The following is a 25973-nucleotide window of genomic DNA, read 5'->3' on the forward strand; positions in this document are numbered from 1 at the left end:
AAGGTTTGATTAGTAAAAGCCAGGAAGCTTTCCTGCTGCATGGCACTTTACTACTGGAGGCTCCACCAAGACAATTTTTTAAGAAGAATTTCCTTGTCCTTCCACTGATCTAAGAAAAAATCAAAGTTCCAAAAAAGGAAGACTGCAGCTACTACCTCTTAAAGGAAGTCCAGAAAACACCAAACTTCCAATTGTAAAATTGTAAGATGAGACTGATTCTATGCTTCGAAAATGTTTAAATGGGGTGGAAACAATTTTTTTTTTTCAATTAAATGAGCTATAATTGCATTAAACTTTATAATTTCTACTATACAAATTAGTAGACAGCAACACCTTTCACCTTGTACAACCCCATATACAATCTGCATGTGACGACATATAGCCGTACCTAGAAAGACAGAAAAAAAAAATATGGCCGTTCTGAGAACTAGAGATTAATACAAAATGTAATCTCTTCTATCCAAGAACTAGAGGTGAATGAATGGTGTTGCCATTCTTTTTCCCTCTTAGGCCACCCTTTTGTTCAATTGGAGGAACCAAACCCGCATTGCGATCAATCAGTTATGACTTTCCATCAGATCAGCAAGAGTAATCTTCCCACAATTGCCGGTGTCCAGCCTATCAAATTGGTTGCAGATCTGTAGAATGTCTTTCTCTGCTACCTTTCCCATTTCCTTAAGCTTGTATATGACATACTCTGATTTGCTGTGAACATAAAATACGAAACAAGTGCAAGATTTATTCACAGGAAGAGACAAAATCCATTTTTATGAGAGAGTTTATATGTTGAGAGAAGCAAAAAGTGAGATGCAAGTGAAAATCACAATCCCATGGCAGGAATACAGTTCAAAGGTGCAGAAATTTGAAACTGGAAAACAAGAACTTCGGGGACAGGAAAATATAGATGGTAACCAGAAACTTGAAATTTATTTACTTTTCCCCCTAAATGAATAGAAAAGGTTATTCTCAAAGCCCTACTTGTCAGGGACTAAAGGAATGAACAATTAAAAATTGGGAAAATCTTCTTATGATAAAAGTTGGTGATAAAGAAGTTTTAACCTTACCTTTTTCCCCTTTTACTATAACACTACTTTCAATGTAAATCTTGCTATTTTACAGCTGTACTTGAAAAAAAAACAAGACAATGACAGCTCTTGAGAATAAGATAAGGGCCAATAAAGTCACTTCAAATTATTTTGAAAACCTTTTTTCACCCTCTAACTTAAAGAACTTTAGCGAATACAACAAAGGGCCAATAAAAAAGCATGTAACTTCTCAATTCATCACTTTGGTTACAAGAAGGCACACACTTAAAAATTAGTGTGATCTTAAGAAAAGAGTAAATAAATCATATCAGAAGCAAAATGATCAAATTTTGAATAAATTTAAGTCGGGTCCCATGAAGAATGCTACTATCCCACCATGTTACAGCTTACACCTTGAAGACTTCAGAGTAATATACATGAATTGATTTAGAGTTCAAGTAAAAAATAAATATCAAAGTTGGGAATGAATAATTACAGATCAAATCACCCAAAGATATCGATTTCCATGACTAAAACAAAGAAGTTGACATGTTGAGAAAATTTTGACAACTCCAAATGGGAAATAATAAATTGATTCAAAGGCCTGCTACTCCTATCCAACCAACAACACTAATGGGCAGTAACTTGACCAATGATAACCTAAGATATTTCAGTAAAAAAACCTCCTTTAACATGGCAATACCCACCAAAGATAATATAACAAACTCTGTTATACCAAGCCACACATCATATGCCACTGGACAAATAAATCAAGGTGACAGATTGATTAAGCACACCAGGCATGTCACACACATTAGGAATAACGTTTTTAACTGATTAATATTTGAGATATCATTTCATATTAAGAGGGGGAAACAAACATTTTGAATTACTAGCACCCTAAGGGGAAGACGAGAGTTCTAACCTATAAAAAACCTCCAAATGGACTTCACGATAACAAGTTTAAGCTGTGAAAACTCCAAATTCTGCTGTCAATAAAGCCTTTTGCAATCCCAAACCCAGCTAACAGGCTTAGTAACTGGATCAGGCGATAAATTCCAAATTATCAGAACTTGTCAACATAGGTCCCCAGCTGCCCAGTCTATCGTCCTTGTTGGTAGCCACTGAAGTCCAGTTTATAGAGATTGGGGAGAGCCTACATTGAATATTGATTGCAACACCAAAGATCTCTCCTCACACACATGAATTCCACAAATCAACTAATGTATATATATTCAGTTTCTGCAGCCTCTTGCCAAATATGGGTTCTTTTTTTTTTTTTTTTAAACTGACTCTTCCTAGCCCAAGATCACTAGACAGGAAAACTTCAATCCCGGTTTCCCAAATGAGCAGGGTTGTATAACTAAAGCTACATCCACATTTAAAAAAATAAAAAATAAAAACAAAAAAAGCAGCCACAGTCAAGAAAGTCAAGTAGAGCACCTGACTAGGCTTCCAAGTTTGAAAGGATCAAATGACATCTAACCGTAACAAAACCCTGGACATTTAAAATCAGACCTAAATACAATCAATTCAATAGAAATTAAACTTCGATTCGATTAAGATCATTAAACAGATCAGTTTCCAACAATATAATTTTCAGTTGTGTTTGACCACAAGTGATAACCAAATTGAAAGAAATTATGCAGATATAATCTATTACCAACTAATATTCCAGAGATTTTCCTGTTACAGGAAAACCTAAGCAGGTTACTTGGTCAATTGACCTTCCGGGTCTGGCAAATATGCAATCCATACCATTCTTAAAGAACCAGTAATTTCAAAAATCTTAGTCCGCACTCAATAAAGAAAGCAAAGGAGATGATTCTTAACAACAAACTCAGCCTTATCCCAGCTTAATGCGGACGGCTACATGGATCTATACCAAACAAAGTAGGGAAAACTAAGGTCCAAACAAAATAGGGGGAGTGAAGAAATGAAGAGATGAAAAATGAGAAACAAAAGAGAAAAAAGGGAAATGAAAGTAAGCGGAACAAAGCACAGCCCAACAAGTCTGGAGAATCTCAGCTAAATGAGGTCAACTACATGGATCCTTGCCCTTCAATAGGCTCTATCCGAGGTCATACTTGGGACAAGACCTAGACTATGCATGTCATTCCTCACAACTTCTCCTACGGTCATTTTAGGCTTGCCCCTGGCTCTTTTAGCTCCTTCAATCGGAATCTGATCACTTCTTATTGAGGCATCCTTAGGCCTCCGTTGAACATGGCCATACCACTTCAAACGACTTTCTCGGAGCTTGTAAGTATCCACAGTTGCAAGGGAAGAAGCTCTTAAGTAAATGTAACAGCCTAACAGATAATAGCACCACTGACAAAAAAGAAACAAAGACACTGATATTGGATTCCACTCTATACATATAGCAAAAGCATAACCATCATATGCCCGTGTATAGATTCTCTATCTTACACTCAAACCATAACTAAAGACTTGTGATCAAAGAAATCTCAACCCAAACAGTTATATTTTTGCCAACTTGGGCCAGGTTCTCTGGTTGCACAGTGCACACATGTGGCATGTGGCATGTGGCAGGTCCGATGCAACTGAAAGATGACTACAAGAGGAGGGAAGCCAATACAAGACAGAAGGCAAATGCATGAAAATATGCCATTTCCTTGGGAAGGTATATGCTTGAGGCTGAGGCTGAGGCTGAGGCTGAGTCTGAAAAATAGTTCAAGGTGTCACCTAGGTGTCACTTAGGTGACCGCATTGGCATACTGGTGCCTTGACAACTAGTGTCACCTTCATCACCTAGGGCGCATTTTGGTCGCCTTACATTCAGGCCCCCTCTAGCGCCTTAGTTCCCAAAGACGCCGTGACAGCTATGGTCTGAAATTTCACACGTGACCAGTCCAAAACATCACCCTTCCACGTGGCACAACTAAAGCACAAAGCAGAGATACCAATCAGGTCTGCGCAGACCAGAAAACCTTTGCAACTTTGGATTACTGTAAACAGAAGGAATTTACTTTGTATACTAAAACTTGCAATTCCTAAAATAGTAAAGCTTGTTTTCTTAAAACAGTAAACTCCTCTACTCTGACATAGAAGGAAAAAATTAATTAAATAAAACTTTCTCCGTCCACTGGCTATTGGCAAAGAGTAAGACAGAAAACTGAACTCTTTGATTCATTGCTTAGCTGCTTTCATAAAATTACCCTTCTATGCTGATTTCAGTAACAATTTAAGGTTGAAGATAAACAGTACAGGAGGATGCTTCTGCACCAGTAACACTTAGTACAATTATGAACTTTATGGTAAACACAGCATCAACACAAATTGTCAAATTCCCTCCAAAAGATCATGCCCCATCAGCCTTGCTATGGAAGGGTGACATATCAACCACTTAAGTGGGAAAGAATAATAATAACAAAACCCCTTATAAGAGTGATCTTGTAGGCTCAAAACAAGTAAAAACAAAATTGAGCAGACATTAAAAATTGAGTCGGATAAAACAGGTTAAATCTGATCTGGACCTCGCAATGATTCCTTGTTCTGGGTGAAGCAGTAAAATGGGAAAGCTGAAACCTTTTTTGGTTCAGTCTCTGGTCTGTTTTTAAAATTACAATATGTAAAAGACAAGCCTACAAAGGCAACCTTCCACCTTCAACACCAAGTTAGCCCCAAAACCCTTTCTCGTCAGGAAAAGTGAAACGAATATCTAATATGCTCAACAATAACCAGATTCCAAACCCAGCTTGACCAATACCTCCACAGGCTCACTGTTTCATTCTCTCAATGAATTTTCTGATAACTACCAATCCAAAATTTTCCTTTCCTTTAAAAAGGGGTTGGATCAATTCCTTCTGGCTCTAGTCACTCTCTTTCCATCACTCGTTCAGGTCAATGTCTTTCAGGGCATCGGTGCATCTTTTTCGTGTACTGATTTCGGTCAATAGATCTTTCCCTCATACTGGTCTTTCTTTCTGGCACTAGTCATTCTTGATGGCACTTGTTTAAAGTTATTTGTTCTGGCCCAACTGATGAATTGAGACCGACTCACGACGAATCTGTTCTATCTAAAGAGACAACCTTCAGAACATTTTATAAAAAGCTTTCTGCAGCACCATGGGATTTGGTCCTTTATTCCCATGGGCAACCTCTGGGGGTTTGTTGCTCAGGGGGAGTCTGGCATTGCACAAGCTCAAGAAGTCTTTGTATGGTTTGAAGCAGTCTCCTCGGGCATGGTTTGACAAGTTTACTGATGTGGCACTTGAGTTTGGACTGTCATGATGAGACAGTGATCACTCGATTTTCTATCGGCGATCTGGTATAGAGAGGATATTTCTTATTGTCTATGTTGATGATATTGTTATTATGATGTTGAAGGCATCCAAAGTTTGAAGGTTCAGTTGCAGCAGAAGTTACAAACTAAGGATCTGGGAAGATTAAAATATTTTTTGGGTATTGAAGTTGCTCAGTCAAGGAAATAAATTTCACTTTCTCAGAGTAAGTATCATTTGGATTTGCTTACAGAAACTAGAATGCTAGGGTCTTGATGCAGATACGCACCCATGGAGCGATCTATACCCATCTAAGTATCCAGTCAGAGATGAACCAGATCCATATTTGATTATTTGATCTCGTAGGATTTGTTTATTTAGGAGAATAATATCTTAGTTTATTTTATACTATATATTTTAGGAAGTTGAGTACGTAGGAGTTAGAGTCGGTTTAAAGCTTGTTTCCTTTTATGAATTGCTTCCTAGTTTAGGCTAGCTTCTACTTAAGTTGGTTTCCTTTCCTATGTTTTTTTTTTTTTTTTTTTTTTATAAATTGGCTATAACCGATGGAGAACTTAGATTAAAAGATGAATTGAGTTGAGTGTTTGTGAAGCCTGCAAGCATGTGTGCAATTCTTCTTCCCACCCCCTCCTTTCTTAGTGTGATTTCTCCTCCCTACACTCTGAGACCCATCTCAAGGATTTTTTCCCTTCCCCAACCAACCCTCCATCAACTTGGTATCAAAGCCGAAGGATCATTCCTTCGTTCTCTCCCTATTCCACTTCTTTCCTAACCCTTCTTTGTTTTAACGTTTTCCCTCCCTCCTTCCATTGCTTGCTGCCAAACAACAGTAGCAGAGAAGCCAAAAGAAAAAAAAGGAGAGAATTGATTCTGTCCAGAGAAGAATCGACCCTCCCTGTCTCACTGACCTCCTCTTTCTCCCAACTTCCTTCGATCAAACCCCTTTTCTAAGGTTTTGCCGGCTAAAAAAAAAATCCCTCGAAGAAACTCAGCCGCATCTCACTGCCTCCTCTTTCTCCTAACTCCCTTTGATCAAACCACCCTCCCTGTCCTAGGGTGTCGCCAGTAGCCAAACCAAAAAGAAGAAGAAGAAGAAGAGAGAGCATATAAGAGACAGAGACCAGAACGCATACCTGGTTTCAGACCTGCTGATTGAAGCTTCTCCTCCATCGCCAATCGCAGCAGTCCCTGGAACCACCATTGCTTGTCATTGCCAGAAGAAGAGAGCGTCTGCCTCTTCCACTGCTCTAGCCAGCGCCTCTATCACTGGTTCCCAGAGTCGAGAGAGCCATGTCCAAAAGGGTAAAACCTCATTTTTTTTTCAGTAATCCAAGCTCCACCCCCAAGGCTTTTTCCTCTTTTCCTTTCTTTAATTTGTTTGATCTTCCCATTTTTTTCCTCTCTCTTTTATTTCCTTTTGTTCCTCTTTTCTTACTTACTTCCAAGTATAACCCTGGCCCCACACGTGATATCCCTTTGTGGTTTAAATTGAACTTCAATTATTTACACCCCTGCCATCCTCATCTCAAGTTCCATTTATTTACACTTTTGCCATCTCATTCTAAACTTCCATTTAATTACTCTTTTTGCCATTCACCCTTTGTTGTTAAGTGTTTTCCTGCCATAGTGGGTCCATAGTGATTCTGAATGGCAAACCAAGCTAATGGATCTTGATCTTTTATTGGATATCCGTCAACAAATGCAACAGATACGAGAGAAGTTTGACAAGACTCAACAACACTACCAAGAGATTCAATGTCAATGCAGGGACATCAAAGACCAAGCACTAATCACCTATGATTGTATGCACTCTATCTTCTATGATATGATCTCAACCATTGAGCAACAGGTGGACGAGAAAGAAGATGAGTCACCAATGATGGAAGACGAGATGGCGCCAACGATCGTTGAAAGTCAACTTGTGAAAAAATTTAAATCGGTTGATCTCTTTAGTGAATCGGTTGGTTTTATTTTTCCAAGTCACTACTTCACCCAAGAATTTCGCATTGTGGATTTCATAGCATTCGATAATGGTCTTGATGGTGACTTCATACAAGCAAGTATGGATTTTGATTGATTAGTGTTGATTCTCCCATTATACAAAACTCATGGATGAGTTTTTCTCAACAACCAAGGGAATTGATGCAGATACGCACCAATGGAGCAATCCCTACCCATCTGGGTATCCAGTCAAAGATAAACCAGATTCATATTTGATTATTTAATATAGTAGGATTTTAATAGTTGATTTTATTTAGGAGAATAATATCTTTAGTTTATTTTATTTTGTTTATTTTAGGAAGTTGAGTACATAAGCGTTAGAGTCGGTTTAGAGCTTGTTTCTTTTTATGAATTGCTTCCTAGTTTAGGCTAGTTCCTATTTCAATTGGTTTCCTTTTCTATGTATTTTCTTTTCTATAAATTGGTTGTAACCGATGGAGAACTTAGATTGAAAGATGAATTGAGTTGAGTGTTTGTGAAGCTTGCGGGCGTGTGTGCGATTCTTCTTCCCCCCCCCCCTCTTTCTTAGTGAGATTTCTCCCTCTCCCCCTGCATTCTGAGACCCATCTCAGGGATTCCTTCCCTTCCCCCTATCGGCCTTCCATTAGATCCAAGCCTCTACATACTCCCATAGATCCCAATGTAAAACTTACAGCTGAAATTGGTGCTATTTAGATGATCCTGAGAAGAATTAGAGGTGGGTTGAAAAAATTGAATTATTTGACTGTGACTAGACTTGATATCGCCTTTCCTGTCAGTGTTGTGAGTCAGTTCCTACTCTCTCCTCGTACATCTCATTGGAATGATATTGTTCATATTCTGAGGTATCACAAGAAAGCTCCAGGTCGTGGTCTGATATACTCTGATCATGGACGTATTGAAGGCTTTTGTGATGCTGATTGGGTCGGATCTCTTTTTGATAGGCGATTAACTACTGGGTACTGCACCTTTGTTGGAGAAAACCTTGTGTCTTAGAAGAGTAAAAAGCAAACTATTGTGGCTAGATCTATCACAGAGTTTTGAGTATCGAGCCATGGCGCATGTCACTTATGAGTTGATGTGGGTGAAGCAATTGTTGACTAAGCTTGGGTTTGAAGGTACATCTAATATGCAGTTGTGGTGTGATAACCAGGCTACTATTTCATACTGCATCAAATCAGTGTTCCACGAGAGAATGAAACATATTGAGATCGATTGCCATTTTGTTTGAGAAAAACTACAGCAAGGAGTTATCTCTACAAGTCATGTTTGCACAGCAGAACAACTTGCAGATATTTTTACAATGTCTCCTGGGAGTGGTAGAGTTGATTATATTTGTAGGTTGGGCATGATTCTATACTACATCTTCAGGGAGGGTACTAGAAGTTATCAATTAAGTGGTTCAGACCACTGTTCACATGAACCGTATCGTGAATAGTAAGTTCATGTGAACAGCAACTTTAAAAAAATGTATATATATATTTTCTGTCCTTTATTTCCTTTTATGCCCTTAGTAGGGTAATGTCACATGTCACTATTATCTATATTGAATGAAGTGGGAATCTCAACACAAGGTTGTGGCTCCTAAAGTTACAGCCATCTCTCTTCTCTTCCCACCTTTCTTTTCCTCTTCTTTTTCCTCTTTAACTTCAAAAACACAAATTGAAAACCATCAAACCATATTTAAAGAACCCCGCAGAAGTTAATCTCCTTGACAAGGATAACCACCTCCACCTCGCTTACTACCAATCCTTTATATCCACCAAATAAACAACTTAAAAGTAGTTAACCTTATAGACTTTCCGCTGTCCTGATATCAATCTACTCCTATAAAAGACATCTTTAGCCTAATAATTTGATGGAGTCTTACTCAACACCACTATTAAAACAACACATGTAAGGAGTCCTATTCTATGTTAAAATTTCATTTCTCCATTCAAACATATAGGCTCCCCTTTGGTAACACTCCATGGGAGTGATTCCATTGATCTTTTGTTCTCCATGAGTAGTTTGGAAGCAGATTACGTCGGGAAAATGTGGCTTGATATTTATGCTCTTGCATATCGAACGGTCCAATTTCTTTCTGCTCTAGGAGCAAGAGATCAAGTACCAAAAACTTGATTTGCAGGATCCGAACAACGCTACAAAAACAGTTTTGATCCTCGACATTCTTCTCTCGCTTGGCTTCCTCTTCTTCTCTCCCTCTCCCTCCTTTCCCTTTCCCTTTTCACTGTAAGACACCCCCACCACTGCAACCCTCTGCCCTCTACCCCACCCCCACATCCACCCCACCATTTGCCCCATTTCCCTCCCCCACCTCTGCAACTCCCCACACCCGACCTTGTGCCCTCCATCTGCAACTTGCCGCCCTTAGTTTCCTCAATGCTTTCATATTTTTCCATTTTGTTACATCCAATGCTTAATTTAATTTGTGGGTTACAAATACAAGGCTCTACCGTTAGTCTGGACAAACCACAATTCAACTTCGTGTGTCAAAAGAACGTCGTTCTGAGCATTGATTCCGACAAGACCGAAGAGCTGGAGTTGTAGAATGCAATCAAGAATGTCGTCAGCCTTCTAGATCCCTTCGATGCATCTATATCCGAGCACACCAGTGTCCACCATCCTAGGATATCACGTCCTTTACTAGGAGCTCCGGCTTGGTGGGTTGACCCAAGATCCGCCATCTGTCTTTGAGGATTTCTGTCTCACGGTTGAAGAGTCAATCAATAGTCCAGGCAGGACCTTTAACAAGCTAATGGACTATGCTCTCAGCATGGGTGCCTCCATCAACCAGTATAAGACACCTAGATGCATGAAATTTACACTCATTGTCAAGCTCCTTAACTCCAGGGTTCTCTCCAGCTATGTCAGTCACAAATGCCCAAAATGGGTTCCAGGCCACAAGCAACGGTCCGCACAGAACTGAAATGGTTAACTTCCACCATGCAGCTGGCAATTAAATTGAGAAAGAATTGAGCAATCTCTGGAATGTCAAGCTGAATACAGATGTATTTAACCCCAACATATATCAACAATAGGCTCCAATTAACAGATTAGAATAGGATCAGATTCTAACACAGAATTTGTAGCTGAGAAATCAACTAAATTAGGTCAAGGAGTGAAAATTTGTAACTCACTAACCAAAGCCCAGATGGATCCGTTCTTCTGGTCGATGGTAGGTAGTATAGGGCCTAGTAAACTGCCAAAAGATCAGAAACTTCTGCTGGCTGATTGAAGAGAGATGCAACTTCTTGATTTAGGCAAAATTAGAGCTGGTTTTTGGAGAAAACAGAGATCTCCTAACATAGACCTTACCAGGTCTTGAACTCCTGGTCGAAGGCCTTTTTTGGGGTGTCAAATAAAATCCCAAATGCTGGATTGAAGTCGATCAAGGGAACTGGAGATCTGAATCCTGCCCAAAAAACTCTCTCAGAGCTTCGGCAAGATGCTGATCATGGTTCAAGATCTCGTTTTTTTAGAATAGTGAGACGCGATCACAGGCAAGATTGAAAAACGACAATATCTCGTCGAGATCTCACCGAGATCTCGCCAAATCTCAGTAAATCTTGCCAAAATCTTTCCAGATCTCGCCAAGATCTCACCTCTCTCTCTACTTTTTTGAAGAAAAAAAACCAAGGGGCAAGAATTTTGGTGCTTTTGTTTGAGGATCTCCATTCTTACACTCATTGAAGATTAAAAAGTAGAGAACATTACCTCCTCATCCACATTTGGAGTTACTTTTCTTCTCAAGAACCATTTTAGATAAAAAAATCTTCTCAAACCCATTTTTTTATCGAAACATCATCAATAGCCTATCTTATGTCATTTCAAATTTTCAAATGTATGTTAATGTGACTCATCAGTCATCAATGTTTATTGTTAATCAATTAAGTAATTATCTATGATGTTTTTTAAATTCTTAAGATTATGGTGTGTCATGTGTTGGTTGTGGAATGTGGATTGTGGAATAAAGCATAGTGACCTAGGGTTCAAAGAGCCAGAGATTACTTACATAGGGTACAAAGTCAAAGTACCATTTTAAGTTTGATTTTTAAAAAACTGATGTTTCCATTGTGTTTCAGGGACTACAAAGACCATATGACCACCAAGACCAACCACCGAGTCGACCGCAAAAAAATACATGATCTCGGCGAGATCTGGCAAGATCTCTCTTTTTTGGATTAGCGAGATGGGGGGCGAGAGCAAGATCTTAAACCATGATGCTGATGGCTTCAAATCTACAATAACTAGCAACTGTTGATGAAGGCTTAATGAACATGTCAAATACTCCCAACGAGTCACTTAACACTCAGAAAATATAGAGCAAACAGAAGAGAAAATAGAGAGAACAAGAGAAAAGTTGACAGGATAGATGTGGATGGGATAGGCTCTCTCAGCCTTGGGCCTCTGATGTAGATCAAGGTTGCACAAGGAAGGGGCTGGCTGGCCCCATCGAACCAAGTCCAATGTTGGACCAGCCAACCCCCACCTTGATCCCCTCAAGCCAGAAACACTGTTCACGAGTAGTTCATGTGAACAGTAACCCTTACAATTTTATCTTATTATGAAGAATTCTAGAATGCCCTACAGCAACCATCGATTAAAGAGTGCCCAGAAGCTACCAGAATTCCAGATTTCCTCTACATTGACAGCTACAGCTTGGAAGATTGGATTCTAATTTTATTGCTTTAGTTTAGCTTCCTTTTTAGATCCCTTGTTAGGCAAAGAATAAAGAAGTTGATTAGTTTCTATTTTTTACTTTTGATTGGTTAACAAGTAGTTTGTTGTTAGGAAAGTCAATTAGTTTCTATTCTTTGGTTAGTTTCCTTTTTTGGTTACCTTCTAATTGGTAAGCTGAATTTACTCCTATTTAAGAGGTGCTGTAATCAATTTTAAGTTAATGAATATCTGTTTATGAAAGATGGCTTATGCTGTTTGCTATGAGATGCAGTCGAGTTAGATGCCCTCGGTGAGATGCCTAAACTTGAGGGGTGAGATGCCCAAACTTGAGGGGTGAAATGCCCAAAACCTGTTCTTCTTCCCCCTCTCAACCCCTCCATCGAATTCTCTTTTCTTCCTTTTGATTTCTTCTTTGATCCAATTTGTGAGAGAGTGATCTTACAGTGTTGAAGTACTTGTTTGAAGACCCAAGGATCAGCTACCAAATCTTGATGAAGACCACCCAAGAAGACCAGAATCGACCTCAACAATCAGGGTTTTGGACCTAGATCGACTTCCTCAAGATCTCCCAAACTAACAGCCAACTTTTGGAACCCTTTTAGGGGGTTGTTGAGGACACCTAGGGGGCAACTCGACCTGGTTTCCAGACCCACCTGAACAGCCTACAGCCAGCTGCAAGAATTCTCCAATTCTGACCAGGAACCCTAATTTCTGGGTTGAAACTTGCTGCTGTGTTCCTACATCAATACCAACCTACTGTGGTCCTATTTAGTTGTTCTACTGACCTGATATCAGTCCCCATTCGACCAGGTTTGTTGGTCCATTGGACCATTGTTCTATGAGTTCACTACTTCCACCTCAATTCAGCCAGATTATCAGATCCTGTCTGGGATTAGGTCCTATGTGATCTAGTCTTACATTAGCCTCTCACCCACAGCTATCTCAACTGTTGACACAAGTCTTTCTCAGACCAAAATTCTACAAGCAAGAGCTTTCAAATTCATAAATTTAAATGTGATTCAAGCTTACAATCCGCTAGCCTTCATAGGAGAAGCCTAGCTTCAAAATTTGGTAAGTTACAAAAAAAAGAAACTTTAAAAAAAAGGAAGTTCTGTCTTCCTTGGTCAAGAAGAAAGACGAGAAACATTTAGAGACAAATAACTGAATCTAAGTACTCTTTAACTAAGAAAACCTAAAAAAGGAAACAAAATTCTTTCTAGAAAGCTGTAGAAATTGATGGAGACTGTTGCTCTCTGTGTAAGCCTCATAAAGAGACAAAATAAAATTCAAAACATAGACAAAATTCTGTCCTCTTGTACCAGGTCCAAGGCTGGCTCGATGGGACTGCTAGCTGGACCAGATCTGAACCAGATTAATGCTGGTTCTGGTTCTTCCTCCTGCAATACTTGAGACCATGCATGGGATCATCTAAATCACTCTGCACTCATCTTGTAGGCTTAGAACCAAGGAATATCCCTCTTTTGATCAATCCCTTTCTTCTCCTTTTTTTTTTTTTCTTTTGTCATTTATATGAATAGAATTCGAATTGGTACTGAAGAAACCCAATCTAAAGCAAATATATATTAACATATTTTTATTTTTCTCAACTTTATAAAAGAAATATAAATTACTCAATTTTACGTTCTCTTTTTCTTTTCTAAATTCTAATAGTAATCTTCTTCTTCCCAGCCAGAAATCATGTCCTCTTTTATCATCCTTCCTACTTCAGATTCTTTCTTTTTATTTCATTTTTCCTTGGAATGCCAACAACCTTTTTCTCTTTTTTCTCAGGAAAAGCAAACAACTTTTTCACAATTATTAAGTCAACAAACAAACCCTTTGTGGCGTACCCTGCATTATATTGCAGCAGCAGCCTTTACAGTTAAGCTCGAGCTTTGTGATTAGGTGGTCGAGCAGCATCAGATTGAATTCACCTGGGACAGAGAAGGCATATGTGGCGGCCAAGAATGAAGCTGTAGGAGCCAGATGGCACAAGTGAAGGGATGACTATGGTTCTGGGCTTCCATTCTTTGATGCAAATCAAATCGATGGAAAATGATCTGCCTAGCAAGAAAAAGCCTGCCACAATATAAACGGGCTAACGCCCAGGTGGCGGGTTTTAGATATATTAAAAATGGTGTCGCAAGAATGAAAAAAGTAAAAAGACAATTGCTGGGGGGGGGGGAAGAAGAGAGGAGAATAGAGATCATTGGGAGGGGAGAGAGAGAGAACAATCTCTTTCAAATAACTAATTCAATCCCTTTTCAAATCGTAATGAGGGTCTCCCCTTTATATGCTTTGATCTACATCAAAGCATGAGGAAGAAGAGAGTGAACAGGAATTACTGTTCATGTGAACGGTACTCATGAACACTCTTCACGTGAACAGTACTGGTGCCCCATATGATCCTTCTAGAAGCATAAAGCTGTCCCATCAGATTTGGAAGGAAGAATACTTCAGAAGTGCTCAGTTCTGTCCATCGATTTCAGGAAGATTAAGTCCTAGGATTTGTTTTCTTGTTTGGTTTTTTTTCTTAAGAAGCAAGTTAGTTTTATTGTAATTGTTAGAAGATATTAGTCTAATATTAGTTTCTATTTACATGTTTTCTTAGCTAAAAAGTAGTTTGGTTTAGGAAGGAGTAATCACTTAAGTCTTAGTTTCTATTTTCAAGAAGTTTTCTAATTTAGTAGTTTCCTATTTGTAATCAGCTTGGAACCTATATAAAGGCCAGAATCGATTTCTATGCTTAGACAAGAAATAATGAAGTTTATTTGTGAGCAATGCTTACTCCTAGACCTGAGATAGGTTTGTTCATCAACTGTGAAAGTTGAGGATGAGAGGCCCAAGATGAGATAGCCATTCCCTTACCCCCTTTCTTCTACAATCTCTTCTCACCCTTTTCCCTTTCTTTATTTTCCTTTTTAGCTTTGTTTATTGAGTGATTGAGTGATCAAATCAAGCCTACTTGAAGCCTTAAAGACCTTCATACAGTGAAGATTGAAGAACAGCCATAAAGTACAGAATCAATCCAAGATCGTCAGGATTTTGTGACCTGATTGGCTTGGCCAGAACTCCCAATCATATATGTCAAGGCGCCAAGCAACCCAAGGCAGTGGAGGGGTGCCTAAGTGCTTAGGCCAAGCACCCATGAAATTTTCAGTACAAGAGCGAGTACCTTTGTGAAAAGCCATTGGTAAGTCAATGGTAGAGGAGGAATGCATAGGGGCTCCAAGCAAAGGATAGGTGGTAGAGAAGGAGAAACTATAGTAGGTTGTAATGTTTTAGAATGCCGCAGATACACTTGTAGTGGTGCTGGTTGGGAAGTAGTCGAAGAATCCACACAAGGAACCATTTCAGCATCGAAAGTATGAATCTTAGCAGAAAACACAGAGTGATTTCAAAAAATGTAACATCAATACTAATAAATTGCCATTGTACAACCATATTATAACATTGATAACTTTTCTGGGTCCGAGAGTAAACAAGAAAGACACACTTGACAGCCCAGGGAGATAGTTTATCAACATGTGGTTGTAAATGATGAAGAAAGCAAGTACAACCAAAAACATAGCAGTCACCTAGAAAAAGAGACGGATAAAGGAGATTGGTTGAACCATGGAGGAGTGTTATTTTTTATTTCCCCTTTTCTAATATTATTTAGTATGCTACATGTACCTTATATCATCAAAAAACAATATTAAGTCACATCAAGTCATAAAAAACATCATTATTAAGCCACATCAGATCATCAAAAATCAACATTAAGTCGCATCAAGTCATCAAAAATCAACTAATGTAGACTAGGATAGGAAGAACTAACCAAGTCTCAACTGCAGGATTTTTTAATCAGAAGAACAACCAGAACCAGCCCAATAAAATATCAGAAAATCATCGGTCTCAAGAGTTCAGAAATTCTGTAACTGAATAATCAGCCAAGGAATTAAGGACTGAAATTACCAATTAATGAGACTAAACAATGAAACATAAGATCAGCAAGCAATCGGCAACACACAGCACAAAATTGATTCAGAATTCTGAGCAGAAAACAGAACCGGCCAGAATAGGGAGAAATTTCAGAACAATTAAATCCCTGGTCTGATGGTCCTCAAACTAGGATCGAACCATCCTCCTACTGGGTAGCACACTCGACCAGAAGATGGGAATCATCAGACCGCTGGATAGTCTGATCAGAGAAGGATCGATTGGGAGAAACTCTGGGAATTCCAAAACCAGAAATTAAGAAAGTTCAGACCTGTACCTGGCTGTAGAAACACTATAGTCCTGTAAATAACCTTGAAAAAAGAAAGAAGAAAAACACTTGAAAGGAACCTCTTGGGCTTCACACCGCAAAGAGTCAATTGGATCAAACACCAATTCCATCAGCCTTGATCAAACACAAGACAACTCTTCATAAAGAAGACAATAGCAACAGCCATTAATTTTTTTATCAAAAATCATCTCTTTTTTTAGGAGCCTCCTCCTCTTTATTTATAATGTTGATGCGAGAGGGAATTACAAAGTAGAAGGTTCCTCAAAAAGAAAACCAAATATTCTCCTAATACAATAGTTACTAAAAACTGAAATTATAAACTAACTAAAATTAGAAACTGCTTGAAAAAGGAAACTAACTACTAATGACTTGATTCAATTAATACTTGACTCCAAAGGAAACAAATATAACTCAAATCAACCCAACTAAAAAGGAAACTAATGAAAAATAGAAACTAACTAGTAATCACGTACTCAATCTTAGAGCCCCTCTTTTAGACCCATAAAATTGGCCCAATATATTCCAAACCGCATGGACTGAAGGCCCAACACATATACAACCCAATCCTAGGCTTATTCCTAATAAAACAAGCCTATTTTGGTTATTAATCTGCATCATCAACACTTGAAAATTTTCTTGCTCTCTAATAAGTTTGAGTGGTCAAATGATTTTATTTTTACATAAAACTTTTTGTATTAGGCATAGCACAAAATCAGTTTTCCAACAAGTCTAAGATTACTTAAATCTGAGTTTTAATCACAAAGTTATGTTTCGTTCAAACTAAATTTATATTGTGCAAATGCTGTTAAAATCGCCTGAACGAAATTAATTTCATGGACATCAAAACAAAAGATTATTAAACCAGACTTTTGGTTTTTAGCTTTTATATATATATATATATTTTGTGTGTGTGTGTGTGTGAATAATATCTTAAGTAAATGAAATACAAAAACATTTCCTTAAATGATATTAAACATAAATACGTGTTGCACCTTGCAGTAAGGCCCCAGTGAAACAAGGCAATAGTTGCCTAGACCCCAACTAGGCCACCTGGATGCCTAGTCATCACCTAAGCGACTCCTTGACAACTATGCTCCCAATCCAACAGCCATCCTGCAAGGCCTTTTGGAGGGTTTAAAGAGCATCCTATGAGGCTCCTTCGACCAAGGATTCAGCCCCATCCGGTCTGCCATAAGCCAGCCACAAGTTTCCTCCCAAATCTGGTTCTAAACCCTATTTTCTCCTGTTTGTGGTGTCTATGAACATGATTGGTTTTGTACTTACTTGGTGGGTTCAAACCAAATTTGGAGGATAATTTGGGGATATTATTGTCCACCTTCACGTAAAATTTCATGCTCATTTGAGCCATGGATTGTGAATTCTCAATGTTCTCCTATTACAACCCAGATTTTCATATCCTGCCTGGGGTTAGGTCCTATGTGATCTAGCCCTACATCATGCTTTTATAACTCCTATTAAACTTGACCATGATTGGGAAAGGAGACAAATAAAACAAACCAAAACTAAAATTAACTCCTCTAGCCATAAGCTAAGAATGGAGTGTCCTAATGCATCAATAACACTAAATAAGGAAAACTCTAGACAATTCAAAGTGTAATACAACTAAGAGAAATATCCTCCAAAAAATTAGCCCATTATTGGGCTGAAAGATTCTGAAATCCTGGAATTTTGGATTTCATAAGCCATTTAAAAGACCTCCAACTGGCCCACAAGCTGTATGTTGATAAGGTTCCTGATTTTCATGAACTCCAGAATTGCAAGATTAAACCTCATTCAAACAGGTCACAAGAGTCTTAGTTTCTAAGATTTAAAAATGCTTCCTTGAACTGCAAGTAGATCCTAGGCCAGAAACTGAACACAAAAAAACTGGTTCACAAGTGGACCAACCCAATCCAAATCAATCTAGCCCTGCATTATTATTCTATCTATGTTTTTAATTTGACAATGTTGAGCCTCACTTCGTGAGGGGGATTGAACAGTGGGATTTTGAAAATCACAGGTGATTTTGGAGAAAAATGAGACTGAAAGACATTGGAAGGAAGATAAGAAACACCAGGCGAAAACAAAGAATGAGACTATGGGAAGACGATTGGTGTTAGGAATAGCAACAATGGCAATTCTCTTTGATACTAGTGGAAGACCTCAAACAAATTATTCAACCGGTGGGTCTTCTTTATCTTCAAAGGGGGTGATTCTTCTATCTCAAAGAAGATAGACAAGGAAAGCTTAAATTAAACTTTCAAGTTAGTAGTCTATGGAGTTGAGCTGCTTGTGGCAGGTCTCCGATGAAAAATCATGGACAAGGAACCACCTATTGAGTAGTGTCAATGGCACTTTCATAATTATTAGATGTAATGCTAGAAGTAATAATGGTATTTTCATAATTATTATGATCAACTTGAAAAGAATAAGAAGGCCAGCAGCAAACCAGGCCATCCAATTGGACCACGAATGGATTAAGAGGCTGAATTTGACTCTTGAGTGCCCAATGGGTTGCATGGGCCATGGGTGTCATAATTTTGGGTTTACCATTGCAATGGGCCAATTCAATAAGCCCAAATATTTAGGATTTAAGCCCTATAAGGAATAAAGTAGTTAGTTTCTATTTTTTTATGTTCTAGAATAGCTTTCAATTTTGAAGAAGACATAAGTCGTAAAGGATTCTCCCTTCCATACAACATAGGGGTTTCCGCCTTTGCTTGTTTACGTGAAGTTCTAAATAAAGAGTAGGGGATCATACAGACTATCACTGATTTGGGAAATAGTTTAGCCATGAACTTGTGAGTTTTGTGTAAGAGACGGAGCATGGTTTTGTGGGATTCAAACTGCTATACTGTGGGATGCAGTAGGGAAGCCTTGGTGGGATTCCTTCTCTACAGTTAGGTGAGAGGCCTAACATATCCTTTTTTTTCCCTCTCTCTTATACCTTCTATCTTCTTTTCCTTCTTCCATTAAAGGTCAGATTCTAAATATTTCTCCATCATGTGCATTCTATGCTGTTTCTGTTTATCTTTTGAACTGTGATTCAGATCCCAATGCATTCTATGCTGTTTCTGTTTATCTTTTGAACTGCGATTCTGATCCCTAACTATTAGCAGTGTTCCTCTTAGTTTCTGGCCTGGATTTCTACAGCAAATACAGCCTACTATCAGTCCATTGTGTTACTGTCTTGTTGGCAGTTTACTGCCTGGTCTTGAGTGCCATTACAACACTAATAAGCCTCTCTACTCCTATTTTTACAGCAAGTTACTAATTCTGACTCACATCCTATTTCAGTACTGCTTGGTTACTAAATCTGTTATGTGCTTCTAATATGGTCCTCACTTGCTATTCCTTGATTTAGTTACAAAATTTCTGTAGTTACTAAAGACTCTAATCTTGAACCTTTTCAATTACGTTCTAATTTCTGGTTCCTGCTTCTATTTTCAGTACTCTACCGCTTTCTATTCTGGAACTTTCCAAATCGGGTTTCTAATTTCAGCACCCGCTAAATCTGAGTTAATATTTTAGGAAGTTACTATTTTTGGAGTTTCTATCTCTGGTAGTTACTAAATTCTGGTTTCTATTTTGAGTGCCTAATCTCTGCGATCCTAGATTTACATGAGGTTTTCTAACCCAAATCCCTTAGGTGATAAGAATACTACATTATATTGGGTGCAGTGACAGAAGTGATTCAATAAAGTAAAATCCAAATGTTGATTCTAATCTTTTTCTCTTCCAGAATCACTTCCAACACTCTGTTACTAAATGCCATTCTACTCCCACAAATCACTCCCGTGAGGCGGGATCAAGAAAAATCACTTCCACCTAAGGATCACTCTGGTAGACTGAGATTGTTACCAAATGGAGTCCTAGTCTAAGCCAACAAAGTTCCTATTTATAGCTTATTTTACACATTTAACTTTGAGCACCTTATCTTCAAATGACAGGCCATTGTTCTTCATTAGAAGGTAGAAACCATTGTCCACTGAGCAACCTCAAAGCCTTTGGACAATAATATATCTAGCATATTTTCTGTAAGAAGTATCAGTAAATCAATAAACTTCCTGCTGCAGCAACGAGAGATTAGACCAAGTATGAGTTTTCGGGATTCATTCCTGTTCTGAGTCTATCAGTGTCTTTCTTTGCAGGCGGACATCGTCACCTTTCCCCCATCGATGGATTGTTCTTCTAGTATTTTGTTGCCCTTCTCAATAAAATTAGTTATTCATGAAAATAAAATTCAAGGCACTTCCTGTTTATAACTTTAATCCAAATTGAGGTTAGGTGTCTTCTCTTTAGGTAGAAATTCAACATTCCGTCATTTAACAGGAGAACTTAGAAGCTCTTAGTGAACCAGAGATCCAGGATACTCAGAATTCAGGATTAACAAGGGCTTGAACGCTATCAAACCCCTTTAACCTGAGGATTTCATCGAAATAGTAAATAAATTATGGAAAGCTTATAAGCAATCCACATAATATACCATAAATTCTTTTGCTTGGCTGAATCATCAAAAATTAAACCAACTTTGGTAGATGAAGAGACGGTATAAAACAATAACACACACACCTCACGCAGCCATTATTGTCAATATCCGCAGCGAGAAACTGCGCAACGGTCATATCCTGATCTAGCACCCACTTCGCCATCATCCTATGACGCTTATCAATCCGAGCCTCAGCCAGGTAAAGGAAGGCTCGAGCAACAGCCAACGTAGAGACCAGAAGCCAAATTGATGCAAACAAACGACCAGGCAAGGAGTTAAAAGCGTGGTCCCCATATCCAACAGTAGTAACAGACATAACCGAGAGATAAATCGAATCCAACCACCCAAGCTTCTCCACAAAATGCATAAAACCAGTCCCAATACCAATGCAGAGAATTACAACCCCCAAAGCCAATGCCACCTTCATTCGAATCCTCATCCTCCCCTTCTTCACATCAATAATATAAGACCTCGCATCATGTTCTCCCCTAGCCTTAACAGTACTCAGAAGCAAACTCTCCTGCAAATCAAGCACGAAACTCACCATCCCCGAAAGCAAGATATCAATGAACCCAAACCCAATTAAAACAAACATAATCGAGAACAACTTCGTAGAAGTGGAGTTAGGGGTGATATCACCATACCCAATTGTGCACATGGTGACGATACAGAAGTAAAGGGCATCAACTACAGGATGGGTTTCAGTCGCTGTGAAATTCTTGCGATTGAAGGAGTAGATGAGTACCCCAAGCGAGAGATAGATAACAAGAAGTACAATAGCCTGGAGAACGATCGACCCAGAGGCGAATTTGGGTTTGGGAATTGAAGGGTGGTCGACATCGTTGATGACAGACATAGCAGGGGCTGTTTTTGAGCGATGAAGATTGGTTTTGGTCCAGCGGTGATTGGGATCTGTGAGCCATGACTGTTGCTCTTGACGAGTATCTTGAGAAGGAAATGAGCGAGGAGAATTGATGGCTAGGGTTAGGGCATCGGTGAGGAGTGAAGAGGGTTCAGTGGAAGGAGATGAAGGACCAAAGATGATTCGGTCTTTGAGCTCTGATGGAGTTAAAGGAAGGGTTAATTCTCCATCTTCAGGGAGAGGGCAGAGAGAGGGAGGTGTTGAGGAAAGCTGAAGTGGTTTTGGTTTTCTTACATATGGAAGTAAGGGTTCTTTCTCCATTTAAGGGTCACCACCTCAAACCCACTTTGTGGTTAGCAGGGAAAACAAATTCCTGGAAGTATCAGAATCACCATGGGGCGGTACAAAAATTCTACACACCAACAGAGAGAGAAACTGCTTCAACGGTGAAAGAAGAAAGGTGAAGTAGGAGTTTGATCTGATCAGTTAGTCAGTGGATCTCGGACTCCACTTTACGCGCCATCCATTATTATTACGAAGATACTTATCTTTTCCTTCTGTTTTCCTTCTTTTCTAGATCATCACGTTTGTTGGTTTTTAATCTAAATCTTAAAAAACAAATTAAGATTCAAAACATTTGCTCCTTCGATTTTTTTTGTTTTAAGCTTATTTACATCTCTCCTTATTTGCTTTTAATTAGCTAATTTGTTATCTAGCTTATTGTTGAAGCTAGAGGTATTATGTACTTTCTTCAATTTTAGAAATTCTTTAAGTTTCTCCATAAAATAGTTATTTAATACTACAATTGTTAGTACGTAATTTCTCCTTCAAAGCTCCTTAAGAAAATTTCTCTTTTAAATTTTTTTGACACTTTATATCTCTACACAGAAGCTTCTTGAGGAAACAATTCTTCAGTTTTTAAGAGATTAAATTTGAGAGATCTTTAATCTCATATTTTTAAGTATCAATTTATTCACTTTGATTTTAAAGTTCTTTAATTCCTTTCTTACTCATCATCTCAATTGTTTTATAAATAGGGAGAGCTTTAGCATTTGATTTTCTTGAGTTTCATTGGATTTCACATGTCCATTTCTTGGTATTTTGTTTTCTAGTTTGAATATAGCCCTATAGTATTCGAAGGGGTCCAGTAGTCGAGTGCACAATTACTTGGGGAGCCATTGGGCTGTTTTATCTTGGAGGTCAATTTGCAATATTCCCGGTTGCACCATAAGGGGCATCTACGGTCTTAAGGACAAAGTAAAGTGATACAACTCAGCCCACCGATTTTTCTAACAATCTTTGTTTCAAGTATCAAGAATATTTCATACATGTGATAGATTGAAAGTTCTCCTATCAAGAAGACGACACTGAGGTTTGCTCTCTCAATATTCTGACAAATAATTCCCCTACAACGTTGAATGGATTTCATTTTAAGAGATTTGAAAAAACATTCTCTCTTGAAAAAAAAAAAAGATAATTCTATTAAATCTAATAGATCTAGCAAGGATCTTGAATCAGAATTGAAGTTCTATAATTCAAATTTTTAGTATTTTTTTTAACTAAAAAAAAAATTTTTTGAGAGGAGCTCAGGTATACCGGCTTTCTTGGAGCTAGCAACTTAACTAATCAGAAGATTGGAATAAGGGTCATAGAGGACTTTTCCGAAAAGAGGAAGAGAGATATAGACACAATTCTGGATAACCGGTGGCATACCCAGGCTTTTCCCTTTACATATTGATACAGCCAAATTGATCTCTCGGTGGGGAAAGGACACGTGTCGCCCCGGAGACACGTGTCGCCCACCAGATAGGGATTCCAAGGACTCAATCACGCTCGATCACATCGTTTGCATGAGGGGAATATTCCCCACAAGAAGGATGGCCATATGGGAGAAGGACAGAGGAAAAGGCAAGGAAAAACCCTAGACCCGAGGAACCATATAAGGGGGCCGAGAGGAAGGAAGAAGGTAAGCATTCAGACCCTCACCATTACTCCCTTACTGAAAACTGTGCGGCTGACCCTAACTTGAGCGTAGGAGGACTAACCCCGGACAAAGCTCCGGGCCTCTGCCGTCTGTGCTTGTGCAGGACCAACTCACGGGGTTTTTTGGTAGCAACAGATTGGTGCCGTCTGTGGGAACGACGGTAATGGTGGGGAGAACCTACAACCACAAGAGGACAAGAGCGGCGCCCAACATGGACATGGGGAAGAACCTTCAGGGGGGCTTCCTCCCTCGGCGGAGATAAGACGAGAAAGGGGCAATGACGATCGGGAAGTATCTGTAAGGTACCAGCGTTTGGCTGGATATTTAGTACGTGAAGACAGTGATCATCAGCCTTCTGCAACGCAGGAGTACGTGACAAGGGAGCAATTTGAAGCCCTCCAAGACAATTATAACCGGATGGCCGAGACTATAAGGGAGGTCTCCAAAGCTATCTCTCAGAAGACCAGCGGAGCACCCCCAGACCCCCCACGTCTAGTTTGAGAGAGCTCGAGATGAAGATCAGAGCAGTACAGGATCGACAAGGGCCGGTCGTAACCCTCAAAACCGAGCGAGGAGGGAGAGTCCCGCACCCCGAGGCAGGACGCAACGCGCCGCCAGAGACACACATGGGGATCCACACCAAGGAGACAAACAGAGGCTCAAGGAGTCGGGATTAAAGCAGATGATCCTAGACCTGAAGGATGAGATCAAGAAGGTGGCAAAAAATCAGACGAGAACTCGTTAGCCGGACCTCACTAATGACACGGCTCTAGCTGACGAGGTCATGAGGGACCCACTCCCGATCGGCTTTCGCCTACCCAAGTATGACACTTATGATGGGTCTGGGGACCCCGTCGATCACCTGGAAGGCTTCAAGGTCACCATACAGTTCCATCGGGTCTCGATAAACATCATGTGTCGTCCGAGGAGCAGCGAGGCTATGGTCACCATGCTCCTGCCATTGAAGTTCAGAGGAGCAGCGAGGCTATGATACAATCGTCTGCCGACGAAGTCGATCCACAACTTCAGCGACCTGATTTACTTCTTCGTGAAGGGATTCTCTAGTAGCCATCCCCTTCAGAAGACTACGTTGAACTTGATCAACGTCAAGCAACAAGAAGGGGAATCACTGCGGAACTACATGAAGCGATTCCAACAAGAGAAGATCACAATCAAAGGCCTAGACCCGAAGGAAGAGTTCACGGCCCTGTTAGGAGGCGTCAAGGATAAGGAGTTGAAGAGGTCCCTAGCGAAGCATACACCTAGGAATCTGACCGAGCTGAGAGCACGATGCGATAAGTACATCCAGATGGAAGAAACCCTCCGGCCGATGAAGAAGCCCAAAGGAAGGCGGTAAGAAAAAGGCTCTCAAGGGCTGACGATAAACCCTCCGAAGAAGGCAAAAGATGAAAGTCTGAGCGCGGTCGGGCCCCCAATCCACCAAGGAAGTTTGAGAAGTATGCACCCCTGAACCGAAGGCGAACAGAGGTACTAATGCAGATAAAGGATTCCCCGGATGCCAAGGCCATGAAGTGGCCAGGAAAGATGGGGCGAACCCCCGAGAGACACAACATGGACAGATATTGCCACTTCCACAGAGACCATGGCCATGATACCGAAGACTGTTGGCACCTCAAGGGGGAGATAGAAGGGATGATCCGAAGGGGATATCTAGGCCGATTTGTAGACCGCGAAAAGGACGATGCCCCAGACGGTAATGGCCGGAGGGATAACCGTCGGAGAGATGGTGGAGGTCACTATGAGAGAAGGGGGCTCGCCCGTAGAGGCAATCAGGAACGGCGAAGGGACCAGACACCCGAGGAAGCTGAGCGTCGCCCCCGAGATGAAAATAAGAGCCCAACTAGAGTTATAACGACCATCTGTGGAGGCCCAGCCACTGGAGAGAGTTCAGTCTCTACCAGGAAGCGAAGGCCTACGCAAGGAGCATACATATGGTGGAATGGCCGAACAAGAAGGCGAAGACGGGGACGGTTATCTCCTTCTCAGATGATGATCTGGAAGGGGTACAGACTCCACATGATGATGCCCTGGTTATCACCATGACCATAGAGGATTGCAAAGTGAATAGGATCTTAGTGGATAACGGCAGTTCAGCTGATATCCTGTTCCTTGAAGCTTTCCGAAAGATGGGCCTAGACGAGGGAAAGTTAAAGAAGGTCGAACACCCGTTGCAGGGATTCTCCGGCATCCCAGTGAAGGTGGAAGGGTCGATTGAGTTGTCGGTAAGAGCTGGCACTGGAGATTGCCAAGCGACGGTCACGATCAACTTCCTGGTGGTGGGCATTACATCGGCATACAATGTCATATTAGGAAGGGTTGGATTGAACCTACTAAAGGCTGTCGTCTCCACTCCCCATCTCAAGATGAAATTCCTAACCAAGAATGGTGTCGGGG

The 25973-nt window shown here is 39.9% G+C and overlaps 2 protein-coding genes across 5 annotated transcripts in view; both read right to left on the minus strand.

Moving 5' to 3' along the window:
• Positions 1 to 240: 240 nt before the first annotated feature.
• Positions 241 to 22095, minus strand: LOC122063641 (two-pore potassium channel 3-like). Its single transcript, XM_042627333.1, has 2 exons — positions 20796 to 22095; positions 241 to 705 (listed from the first exon to the last, which is right to left on the minus strand). Exons 1-2 carry the CDS (start codon positions 21893 to 21895, stop codon positions 558 to 560), a joined length of 1248 nt encoding a protein of 415 aa, XP_042483267.1. The 5' UTR covers positions 21896 to 22095; the 3' UTR covers positions 241 to 557.
• The window catches only part of LOC122063642 (two-pore potassium channel 3-like), a 36794-nt gene continuing 11406 nt past the window's right edge, over positions 586 to 25973 (minus strand). Inside the window, exons 2-3 of one of the 4 annotated variants that reach the window (XR_006135422.1) lie at positions 13804 to 14051; positions 586 to 705 (exon numbers count right to left, since the gene is read on the minus strand). Coding sequence is in view for 3 of the 4 variants with exons in the window: in XM_042627334.1 (XP_042483268.1) it covers positions 15834 to 15873 (40 nt within the window). In the remaining variant the exon portion in view is untranslated. Of the gene's footprint in view, positions 706 to 2468; positions 2524 to 13803; positions 14052 to 14117; positions 15874 to 21097; positions 21233 to 25973 lie in introns of those variants that run through there. The other 3 variants (XM_042627335.1, XM_042627334.1, XM_042627336.1) reach the window with 3 other exon arrangements.

The sequence above is a fragment of the Macadamia integrifolia genome, unplaced genomic scaffold, assembly GCF_013358625.1.
Source record: "Macadamia integrifolia cultivar HAES 741 unplaced genomic scaffold, SCU_Mint_v3 scaffold1400, whole genome shotgun sequence".
Classification (NCBI taxonomy): domain Eukaryota; kingdom Viridiplantae; phylum Streptophyta; class Magnoliopsida; order Proteales; family Proteaceae; genus Macadamia; species Macadamia integrifolia.